This window comes from Agelaius tricolor, unplaced genomic scaffold (genome assembly GCF_023055355.1).
Source record: "Agelaius tricolor isolate 1412-34295 unplaced genomic scaffold, bAgeTri1.0.p SCAF_44, whole genome shotgun sequence".
Taxonomy (NCBI): Eukaryota; Metazoa; Chordata; class Aves; order Passeriformes; family Icteridae; genus Agelaius; species Agelaius tricolor.
This window is the reverse complement of record NW_027269304.1, coordinates 1730087-1742236: the sequence shown is the minus strand read 5'-3', so window position 1 is coordinate 1742236 and position 12150 is coordinate 1730087. Positions and strand designations below refer to the sequence as shown.

The 12150-nt window shown below is 37.1% G+C and overlaps 1 protein-coding gene across 2 annotated transcripts in view; it reads right to left on the bottom strand.

The window, feature by feature from the left end:
- The window catches only part of EDIL3 (EGF like repeats and discoidin domains 3), a 242941-nt gene that overhangs the window by 170710 nt on the left and 60081 nt on the right, over positions 1-12150 (bottom strand). For both annotated transcript variants that reach the window (XM_071455127.1, XM_071455128.1), the window contains exon 2: positions 2932-3060. In XM_071455127.1, the coding sequence (XP_071311228.1) occupies positions 2932-3060 (129 nt within the window). The remainder of the gene's footprint in view (positions 1-2931; positions 3061-12150) is intronic.

Sequence of the window (12150 nt, the reverse complement as noted above, 5' to 3'; positions counted from 1 at the left end):
TGCAGCCCTTTTGAGGGAGACAGAGTGGCACAGGCACTTCTCTTTGTTGTTTTTTTTTTTTTATTTTATTTGTTTTGTTTTGTTTTGTGGGTTTTTTTTTTTTTTGGTTGGTTTTTTTGGTTTTTGTTTTTGTTTTTTATTGTTGTTGGGGTTTTTTTGTGTGCTTGGTTATTTTTTCCTCACCCTCCTCTTTTCTTCCTACATGGTACCCCCTGACATCCTAAACACTAATTTTTGACTTAGCATTTTCAACTGCACAGAAAATTGTCAAGAAGGCTTTTTTGAGATACGAGGGATTAAGAGATTAGCTTTTGGGCTGAAACTCATTAAAAAGCCAAAGAGAAGCAACCTTTGCTGGCATTCCTTCTTAATTCATACGTCTAATAAACACTCTTAGTAAAAGTGATCACTCAGGGTCATGCACTCCTGGGCTCCTCTAGACACATCTTACATTATTTTACTTTAGGCACTTCAGTATTTGAATTAATGGAGCTGATTGACTAACAGCTTACACTAATCACCATTATTTTCATAGAAAAAAAATCAAATTATTTTCTTGAAATGCCTTTTTTTTTTCAAGTGGCTTATATGACTGTGTACAAGGTTACAAAAAGCAGAATGATCTTTTACTAAAAAATAAAAGATTATTTTAAAACCTATTTTCAATAGTTTTTAACAAGGCTAGAACTGAATCCATGCATGTAGAAAACAAGATAAATATGACCTAAATTAACATTCTGGATTTTAGTTACTGTAGGAATATTAAAGAGATTCTTTGTTTAACCAATGTTGACCAGCAGACAGTCCCCATGGATTGCAAACTAGAAATGCAACATCCTGCCTCTGTAACTGCTGTGATTGCCACACATTGTCAAGTTATTTACTTAAGCTTTAGTCTGTTTGCCAAAACGAATTTTTGTTGAAGTGCTTGAAGATTTTAGTTAAGTATATGTGTATTTTTTAAAGCCCTATTAATGCTCATCTGCTAATTACAGTGACAATTATCGCAATATGATTTTTTTTTCTCCAGATTCAGTCATGTTTGGCACCCTCCCAGTCATGTGCAATGCAATATCTCCTGCCAGCCAACTACACAGTAAATCCAAAATTTTCCTGAAGTGAAGCCATGCCTATGTTGTTTTAGGGTAGTACGACATATATCCGTAGGATAAATTCAAGCACTGATAAAAAATTATGGAAAAGGGATGGAAAATAAGATTTGAGGCAGTGTTTCCTGGCTTCTTGTGAGGGCAAAAAGCACCTCCTTGTGCAACTCAAAGTTTTAGGTGGCAACCAGATACAACAACATTTTAAAGTCAGAAAAAAATTGCAGTTGGTGTCTGAAGTTGATCATTCTCCCACAGGAACTAGCTCCATTTCTTTGCAGAAAGCTTTTAACTGAAAATGAATCCATTTAAATCCAAATTCCCTTAAAATTGCATGGTGGACACTTGGAATTCACTCTAAAAAACAGCATTTTCAGGAAAGGAAATTAACAAAAAACCTCATAAAAAGAGCAGCCCTTCATTTCTGGACCAAGTTCTTCTCCCTTTACCCCATGGCTGCGACACAATTCACTGAACAGTGAACCCCTGGTTCACTCTGTGTAATTTTTTAAAGCATATTTATTAAATTAAATAATTATTGTTAAAAAACGAGAACCACACAGATTTAGGACAGTTGCAGTGTTGAGCCCAGCCGTGACAGTTCTATCACTTTTCTCTGTAAACATATTTTTGTGCCTCCTTTGGTATAAAACAAGAGCTCAGTTAACTTTCAGTGAGCTGTCTACCTCCACATTTTCCTTCAGATTCTCATTTTCTCCTTAAGTTTTCTGAACACAGAGGCCTGGACCTGCTGGATGTTTTGAATCTACCACTCAAATTTAGGTTTACTTTGAGTCGAGTGCACATCACAAAATTTCAGTACATTTGACTTGTGCTCTATGGACTCATCTAATGATTAATTAGAGCCTCCAAATGGATAATTATTTTGAAATTCAAACAAGTGACCACTATGTGTTATTCTGGTTTTGTGCTATGCTGTTCCTGTCTCTTCATTTGCATGAGAAATTAGTCTTTACTCTGGACATTGGAATAAAACTATCAGAAATGAAGATTTGAAGGGCCCTTGGTGAAGAAGGATATATAGAATTGACACAGAATTACCTACAGTTATCTAGAATTGATCTTTGAAAAATGTTGGTGATGTTGAAGTCATCATTGTGGACATTTTTGTTGACCACTGGACTTTTCAGAGTAATTATGTACTGCAGATGCCATTTCAACTTAATTACATAACTTTCAACTGTTAATTATTATTAGAGATGCCTATGGCACAGATATAAGGTTAAAAACTCCAATAATGATCAACATAAGGACCCCACTGATGCCTTGGGATTTTAGCTTTTATAATTTCCATGTATTTGTGATCCTGCAGTTCTTTAGTGTGTAACTCTAAACTCCACATTCAGTGTCAGCTGCTGCTGCCCCATTTTGGGCAGACACAACAATTCCTCTTCAGGCCTGGCAACCAAGGACACCTCACTGCCCCAGGGCCCAGAAATTAAACAAAAGTGAGTTGGGTGGGCAAACTTGGGGTAAATGCCTTCATTACCTGAGGCTGTAATTGTTAGATTAACCCCCAAAGTGCAAATGGATCAAACTTATAAAAGTGTGAAAACTTGTGAGTCCATTTTTGGATGTAACCCCTGGATGGGCTTTGCCTGCCCAAAATGTTCGTGAAGGCCCTTCAATAAACAGAAATGCTTTTTATTTTCATTTTTTCTAGCCTCTGTATTAATGTAGCCCCAACAAGGCATCACCACCACCACCACCACAAAAAACACCACGGACGGGATCACTGCTAGAGCAGCCACAGGCTCACAGGCCACGGGAGCCACTTCATCAATTTAATTTAATTTTCACTTACCAACCTCCACAAGGCTGGAGCAGTTGGGATCTGTGAAACCCTGGGGACACTCGCAGGAGTAGAAGTTGTCATTGAGCCCTGACAGGCAGATGCCGCCGTTCTGGCAGGGGTTGGAGTTGCACACATCCGCTGTGGGCACAAGGGAAAACAAAGGTTTTGTAGAAAAGACGCCAAAAATTACCCACGGGCTCTCAACACATCAGATTTTTTGGTAACTAAGTACAGAAAGAAATTACGAACTCTTATGTCCTTTGAATGATGAAGAAGAAGAAATTATGAACTCTTACGTCCTTTGAATGACTTTTGGCTGATTCAGTTTTGTATTTATTTAACAGCACAGATTCAGGTAATCATCTATCCCTAATCGTCCATCCCACATAAAATGTGGTTGTCTTAAACTCAATCCATTTGCAAAAGACAATGGCAAATGGTAATTTATTTATTTTTTTCTAACCTGAAGACTCTCAGGATATCTACAGATTTCATTCTGTTACCAATGGGATAACTGGAAACAACCCTAAAGAACACCTTTAGGTTCTTTGGCCAACTTTAATTTAGTATTTAAAGGCTTTGGCCAACTTTAATTTAGTATTTTTTCCCAGATAGTTTCTCTTACATCTACATATATTTTTCTCTATCTCACTCTTCATCTTTAAAGGCAGGTTTGTGCTCTCTACTGCTCAGCATAGCATTTAAAAATGACAGTATATTGTGCACTAAATGCATTGGAAAGAATGATCTACAGGTAGAAAATTATTAGAGAACAGGTACATTGTTTTCTGTGGGGTTTTTTAATTGAAAATTGCCAGGTTTTTTTCCATGTAATTAAAGAGTTTTATGGAAATTAATTTGGTTTATGTCAGCAATACAATGTCAGCAATTACAGCATGTTTTGGATTATTTTGTTGGCAAACTCAGCTCAGGATTTCAACACTTTTCTTGCACATGGATTTCAGATTAATCCTTGGCGTGATAATTTACATCTAAACATTGTTTAAGAAATGTAGGTGATGCATGAAAATGCCTTTATGAATTCTGTGGATCAGTTGCACAGAAAAGCTGGAGTTGTGCAGTAGTTTGCTGGGTTATTTGTAGTTTTATTTAATTTTTTGTCAGCTTTAGGGTGCCTTCATGACACAGAGAGCTGTCATGCACTTGATATTGTTTTGTCTTAAAGACTGTCCAGCTGATGGAGAAGCAAAGCTATTTTTGAGAACAGTAAATGGTATATTCTAACTGAATTTAAATAAGCCAAGACTTCTCATTTTCTGCTTTTGTTGCATTATTGGGGTAGCAAAGGATGCTTGTTTATTACTTTATGGGGATTAGGCAATTGGTTGTGAAAGAACAGCTACTATTAAATGAATTCTCTCACAACTGTATTCCCATACCTCTAATTAAATTAATAAACTAAACAGCATCTGCAGCAGGAACACTTAGTATGCAAATCCGCATGGATATTCTGATTAAAATGAGGGAGGATATTTTTGCCTCATATTTCCTGATTTGGTGTGATTCTGATTTCAATTATGCCATTGGCATAAGAGGCAAAAAGACAAAAACGCATTTTGAATTTGCAAATTCTACATTGAATGACAAGCAGAATTCACACAAAATGTTGCAATATATTTCCAAAAACTGAAATCTCCTGAAATGCCCAAAGTGTGGACAGTCAGCTGCGTGGTTTTAATTTGCCTGAAAATTTGTGTTGGCTTTTTCAGCCTGAAATAAAGTGACCTGACCTGCAGTTTGGGATTAATAAAGCAGATGTTCTCCTCTGTTAACAGCCATTTATTTCCATGTTCAGGAAATAACTGCACTAATTGCTCTTTTGACCCACCACTTTGGCCTGTCAATCACTGGTGTAATTTTTGTAATGTCATTGTACCACAGAAATCTCAGAAATAAAGTGAATAAAGAACACATCTAAAGAGAATGGGTTAAAGAAAACAACAAAAGAAAGCAAGCACAGGTAACTAAAAGTTCCCAAAAAAACCCAAAAACCCTCCAAAAAAACCAAAAAAAAAACAAGACAAAAAAAACCAAATCAGCACAAACAAAATAAAACAAACAAAAACCAACCAACCAAAAATACAAGAAAAAACAAAACAAAACCCAAATGAAACCAAAAACAGACAAACAAAAAAAAAGCCAAGCAAAAACCAGCTTATCCTGTCTCATTCACATAATGTTAATGAGGATTAAAGAGGAAAAGTCTTTCTGTAAACAACAGTGGTTAAATAATATCATAGTACAAAATCAAATATGATGGAGTCAGAGAAATGAGAAGCTGCACAATTCTACTTAAGAGGAGGTACCAGGCTGTGCAAACGTTGAAACTTAAATTGTCAAAAATCATGTAAAATGTTATGTCTGTTATTTATAGTTTATTGTCTGTGAAATGGTGCTGAACAAAATAAATATCACCTTTGAATCAACAAAATCTTCCTCAATTTCGATTTTGTGCCTCTTGAGAGGACGTTCATAGTGAAATATTGAAATCTAATTTGTTATACATTCCATTGGGTTTGATGAACAGAATTTGATTTTGAAGTCTCTGCTATTAGTAAGAAAAGCTGACATGGGTGCATTTTGTCTTAACACAACTGATAAAGGCATTTGCTCCCATTAAAATGTGACATCCTCTTTTAGCACTACACTGGTTTTATAATTTAACCTGGGAGATTTTGTGAATGGAAGAGTAAAATAAACCCAAGAAAGGAAATATATAGTTTATAATAAATATTGCAGGAGTCTGCTCTGTTGCTGATGGCTTTCCATGGTGATTGGCAAGATGCTGTTTGTGTAACAAACTGTGTAATTTGACAAATTTCTGCAAATTAAACAAACACTCCATGAGAAATTAAATTATTTGAAAAAAAAAATCTAAAGACTAATTACTATTGCACTTTTATTAAGATATTCTGAAAGGATTCCAGTAAGATTCAATGTCGAATAAAAACAGTCATTTATGTTTGTCTCTCCTCTGTCTGACTAACCTTGTGCTTTTCTTTACATGACCTCTCAAGTGGATAAGTGTCTGAAGACATTACATAAACCTTTGAGACTCATTTGGTATCAAAGGATCCTAAATTAGTGGGATTTTAAAAATGATTATTATTGTTTTTCTGCTCATGTGTCGTTTCTTCATAACATTTTGAAGTCAAATTAGTTCTTGAGCAAATTGTCCATCCTCTGCTTGGGAACTATGGTTGGTTAAGAATTTAAAAAAAAAACATGACAAAAAGAATAAAATCAAAGAGATCCATGCAAACTCAAAAATAGATTTTTAATTAGGAACCTTCCCAAATTCTCCAAACTCGTGAAAAATTATGCAGCAAAACTCAAATGAAATGCTGATATATTTGCTCTCTAATAATACCTAGGATATTTTCTTTAAGAAATATGATGTTTTTTAGTACATAATTAATAACTCAACCAATGAACATAAATCTTTTTCATTAAAAGCATCCAGAGAAAAACTGTTCTGCAAGTCCATCATGCTCTTTTCCATGTGTTCACACAACTACTTTTAAGCCACATGCTTTTCAATAAAATCCTGAATATACAAGTATTGTCCCTTTCCACAAGCAGGTAGTGGTGGGGAGTTGGGTAGAAGTTGTACACCCACTCTTTGCTGAACTTTATACATTTATATAATGTATTTTTGATCCCATAAAACCCCATAGAAACAAAATATTGCGTGATTCCTGACTGAGGAGTTTAATTCCTTGCTTGACAGCAGAGGACAGCCTGAAAGAAGGAGCCCAGCCCTTGTGTGTATAAATAATGCAGCACTCTGTGATGCTAACAGTTAGCCCATCAATCCCTGTCAGGAACAGAAATTCACAGTTTATGAAAACAACTTTTGTGATGTGAAGGCTGAAGGAGATGAGCAGAGGGAGAAGTTCCATCCCTCAACCACCTGCACCTTCATAAAGCACTCACTCTAAAAGCAGAGAGACCAGCCAGCTGCCCTTATTATACTCTAATTAATTTGCAGTGAAAAAAAAAAAATTAAAAAGATGAAAAAGAATTATTTAATCCTACTTAAAGCTATTCACTATTTAATGTTACAGTTTCTGGGGCAGAAATACCTGCCAAAAGCTAAGGTATCCAGAATTGGGCCTGAGAGAAGCATTCCGGTCCCCATGCACAACATCATTAGCCTGAAATGGAGACAATTTCCCTCAACTATAACACCTAGAATGATAACTATTAGGCTTTCTGGCAGAACTGCTGCTCTGAGAGACATCTGCCTGAGACAATGATATGATGATAAAGAAAGAAACCTGCCTTAAAAAAATCCCGTGGATTCACATTTCAAAACTGTAATGATAGAAGTGATTGAATAAAGACCATTCTGGTGTCTGGGCCACGTTTCCGTCTATAATTTAAAAATAGAGCACATTCTGTGAAGCAGCAAGTGTGCATGGAAAAATTCAACCCTCTTTATTCTTTCATGTAATGGGCATTAAATATAAATATGAACACATTGAGTATATATTATATAATGAGGCAGTGAAATTCACAGCAGCTGACACTGAGGTAAATGTGCTGATGCTGTAGCTGCAAAGAGAATGGCATATGAGCTTATGATGTTAGACACACAGATTTTTAGGGAGACACAATGCTCTTTCCTGGTATTCTATACAGTGTGTTCCTTAAAATTCAACTTTTGGTTCCACCATTGATGGGAAGAGGAGGGCCATCATTTCTGCCTAAAACAGCAGCCATAATTGTACTCAATTTCCTATGTGGCTACAAGAAATATGGCTTATTTTACAAGCTCTTTCAAAAGAAATAAAAATAATGGCCATTCGCTTTCACAAGAATAAAACTTGTTCCAAAAGAGAAATCTCCAGGCAGCACCAAAAAATGAACAGCCCAGGAAACAGCCAGTCAACAGAAATCTGGTATAGATATAGCAAAAATAAGCACCAGTTCTGAAGCTAAGAAGAGCACCTAAGCTCCAGAAGAAGACTGAGAAAGTACTTGGCACCTGTAGCATTCTCATTTTAAAATCAGTTTTCAGAAAAAGAGCTTTAATAGTTTCCTGATTTACAGAATCATCTGCACAGTGCCCAACTTCACATCTATTTCTCCACAGCTGAAGCAGAACCATAAATCATGCTGAAGACACACCTGTGCAGAGATGCAAAGTGTGAACAGAGAAACAGATGAGCTCTGCAGTTCTTTTTAAGAAATTTGTAAGCTGTTTCTTCAGATTTTATGGCAAGGCAGCTAATTTGTTTCTCCTAAGGTAAAAAAGACAGTTGGAATAATTAAATTGTCTCACTTATTATTTGAAAAATAAGGTTTCTAGATACCAATAGCTCATCTACCTCCTTCTGCTTCTTTCCTAGGCTGATTTGCTTACTATGCAGGTAGAAAGTTCAGGTAAATTTTTGGCTAGAGCACTCCTAGCAGAGTGTCTAAATGGTTTTAGAAAATGCATCAAGCAATAATGTCAACTTTAAATGTCCACTTGCTGGACAACAAAACTAGAGGAGAATGTAAATATCAGAATAGAATTCATTATTTCATCACAGGTCTCATGAACATCACGGTGGCTACTTCTGAAAGCCTCCATGATCAAGAGATTCCATGTATGTAATCTGTAGCTTGTAGTTGTGGTGGAGAGCTGCAATGAGCTTGTGTAAAACCAGGTGTGAAAATGAATTCTAATTTTAACTTTTTCTGGTCTCTTAACCTGAAGAGATGCAGCAGATGATTTCTCGAAACCTGAGATGACATTACAAAAAGAAAATCAGATTATTCTAATCAGAGAATTACTGTTTGAATTCCACTCTGGGACCGGGCTGAAACATTAATCCTGGGTGAAGATGAAGAGCTGATTTAAGATTTGGATTTAATCTAATGGTGCAATACTGTAAAAGAGTGTCCCTACTTCAAGAGTTAGAATAAAGCCCTAAACTAATGTCTGCAGAGATTAATTTCTATCATAATAAATCCCCTTCTGCCTTAAAAAAAGTATAATCTCTTGCCTTTCTAAAGGTCTACACTATGAGCTACTTTATTAATTTGAATGTGAAAGAGCAGCAGGTCACTTCACTTCAGCCTGCTGTGTTATAGACCTTTCAAGCATCTGATGTTTGACAATATGAAACACAAGTAGAAACAGAGAACAGCTTAAAAAGTAAACTCTTCTTTCTTCCATAGGTTACAGAGAGTTCATTTCTATGCCAACAGGCTCTGCAGGGAAAAAAAAGAATGTGAACTATTCCTGTCATTTCACATCTTCATTAGTAAAGAGTGGATCAAAAACGATTAAAGGGGGGACGTGGTTATATAACACGGCTCTGAATATTTTTACAACTTGTGGGAAATCTTTCATGCACAGGCTGCTGTGCAGATTTGAGGAAAGCTGCCATCAGTCGAGACAGTGTTTCATCAAAGGACAAAAAAAAAGAGAGATATTCCCCTGCCTGCTCAGCTGACAGCACTGGTGACACCACCCCCAGCACCCAACCCCAGCCAGTGATGCTTCCTGTAGAACCAGGGAGAGGGAAGAAAAATGCCTTTAATGAAGATAACCCTGGTCCCCATCAACACAGCTGCCCACATCTCTTCTCTCGGCATGCCCAGCAAAGCTGGCAAAAAATCACCCAGGCAGTCAGTCCCTGCACACTTTGCTTTGGTTGTGGTTGTTGCTCACCTCAGTTGTGTTCACACAGTGGATTTTTGGTTTTACACGGGTTTTTTGCCACTTGCTAAGACTCAGGTGAATAAACCTGGATTTCTGCACCTGTTCACATTTATGGGGTGAAAGAAGTTTATGAAAAGGGAATAAATAAGACCTTTACATTAGACTTTCTGCACAGGGCAATTAGGCTAAACTGTCCTTACATTAGTTTGTTTTGTTCTATTAAAATTTTCAGAACATATTCCAAGAAATGCCTTATCATTTCCAGTCATCATTTCCATCATTTTCTTGTCCCTTACTTTTAAAGATGATCAGGAGATTTTTAGCATTATGTTCACTTGAAATGTCTCAGTTAATAAAATATTCATATTTCTTGTCCATCCCATTTTCCACAGAGGAACAATGAATACACATAGCTTAATCATTAGCACAGTCCTTCAAAATTAACAGTTCTAAGTGATTATGATCTTCTGTAGACAGGTGACATCTCCTTTCCTTCATGTCCTTACAGGTTTAAAAGTTTTCAGATGCACATATTTTTACTGGTCTTGACTGTTTTCACTCCACTTTCAACTTTCACTTCATCAGTGAAGGAGGACAATTTAAAACAAAGCCCAAGCACTTACTGTGGATTTATCACTTTTAAATGAAAATTCCCAAATGTAGTCCACATCTTAGATCTTGGTTTTGCCTTTCCATTTGGTTTTTTTTTTTTATGATCCACAGCATTTCAGGTTGGCAATTTGGAAGAACTAGGGTGTATGTCTGTATTTTTGCATACACACGTATATTTATTTTCACATTTTTATATTTATACATACTTCATATATATGGAAATGAAAGTGGTTTGTTCTCCCTTTGTTTTCCCTACATTAGATGTATTCATTCTTTGGTTGCTAGGCAATCTTTAATCTCAGCACTGGTGAATTTATCTTTTCCCATCCTAAGCAAATCCAAATTTGAAAGTTGAGCAATTAAAAAAAAGTCATCATTAACAGTTTTTAAACTCTGATTATGCTTCATTATACCCTTCTATCTGCACCAAAATGAAATACTGTAGAATATAAGTTCTAAGCATATTCTCATTACACTTTGAAAAGTATTCATTGGTTTTTAGCTACTTCTATTTTTGGCTATTCACTCCTTAACACCTTATTTGGCAACATGTTCTTACAAGAGATGCCAACAGTATTGAAGTGATGTTGGTTTTCATCTTAACAATATATAATAATTGTGGATTTTGCTTCAGGTTTAATCACTTCCCTCCATGTGATCCCAAGTTGCTCCAATGACTGGGTGTTGGTTCAGAATCAGAACCTCCACCTGAATTTAGCTTTTTTGGGAATGGACCCAGCTCATCCCCACAAAACTCCATCTGCAGGCAGGAGTAAAAGGAGTGTAGGATGTGCAGGCAACCAGGGATCCCCTTGCAAAACCCACCAGCACTCCAGATGATCATTTTAACCCACGTGCCAGCACTGAACATGCTTTCCTACATGGACAGCATCCACAATGCCCTCTTTTATTACACCAAATCCTATGCATAAAGAGAATAAAGCAAAATATTCTGTACCTTTTCATCATTACAGTTAACAAGTCTTACTTCAATAATCTCACACATTTTTTGGTCACATGGATTTTTAGGAGGTCCTGCCACTGTCAAAAAAGACATGTCACTTAAAGAGATACCAAAAAAGTGCCATTTTTCATCATTTTCTTTCTGATTTTACAGGAAGGTGACGTTACTGACCACATTCAGAATATCAATTAGGCACTGCAGAGATGAGCCTCTTGTGTCAGGGATATGAATTAGTAAGGGCATTACAGCTATCAGCTGCAATAAAGAACTGATTCTGTTTGTTTTGGACAATGCAGCTGGCAGAACCATGTGAGCTCTGTGGATGAGTGATGAAAATCCTCTGGGTCATTTTTGCCAAGAGCCTCTGGAAAGGACAAATGCAATTTTTACCTCGTTTGTTCCAACTTGTTCACAAACAGACTGAAATCTGAAACTTTTACTCTTAGAAAGACCCGTGTATATATTCTATGAAATACTTGCAAATGAGGTTTCTTCCTAGACTTTTCCCAAACATGATATAAAACTTAAATTAAATAATGAATAATGATTACATAATGAATCTACCAGGTTCATTGCAACTAAAGCCACCAGGCAAGAACCCCAGTATGGGCCAGCTTGGAAGGGCCCAGAGTGGCTCAGCTGGTGGCACCTCCCTGCTCCAGCAGGGCCAGCCCAGAGCCCAGGGCATCGTGCCCAGGGAATTCTGGAATGTTCCCAGGGAGGAGCCCCAGAGCCCCTCTGGGCTCTGCTCAGGGCTGGCTCTGCCTCCTGTGAGGGGAATTGCTGGGATCAGCCCTGGCCGGGGCTCTGGGGCCATGGCTGGGCCTGGGGCACATGGGGATGGACAGGGACAGATGGACAGGGACACACAGACAGGAACAGACAGGGACAGACAGGGACAGACAGACAGGAACAGACTGGGACAGACAGGGACAGACAGGGACAGACAGACAGGAACAGACAGGGACAGACA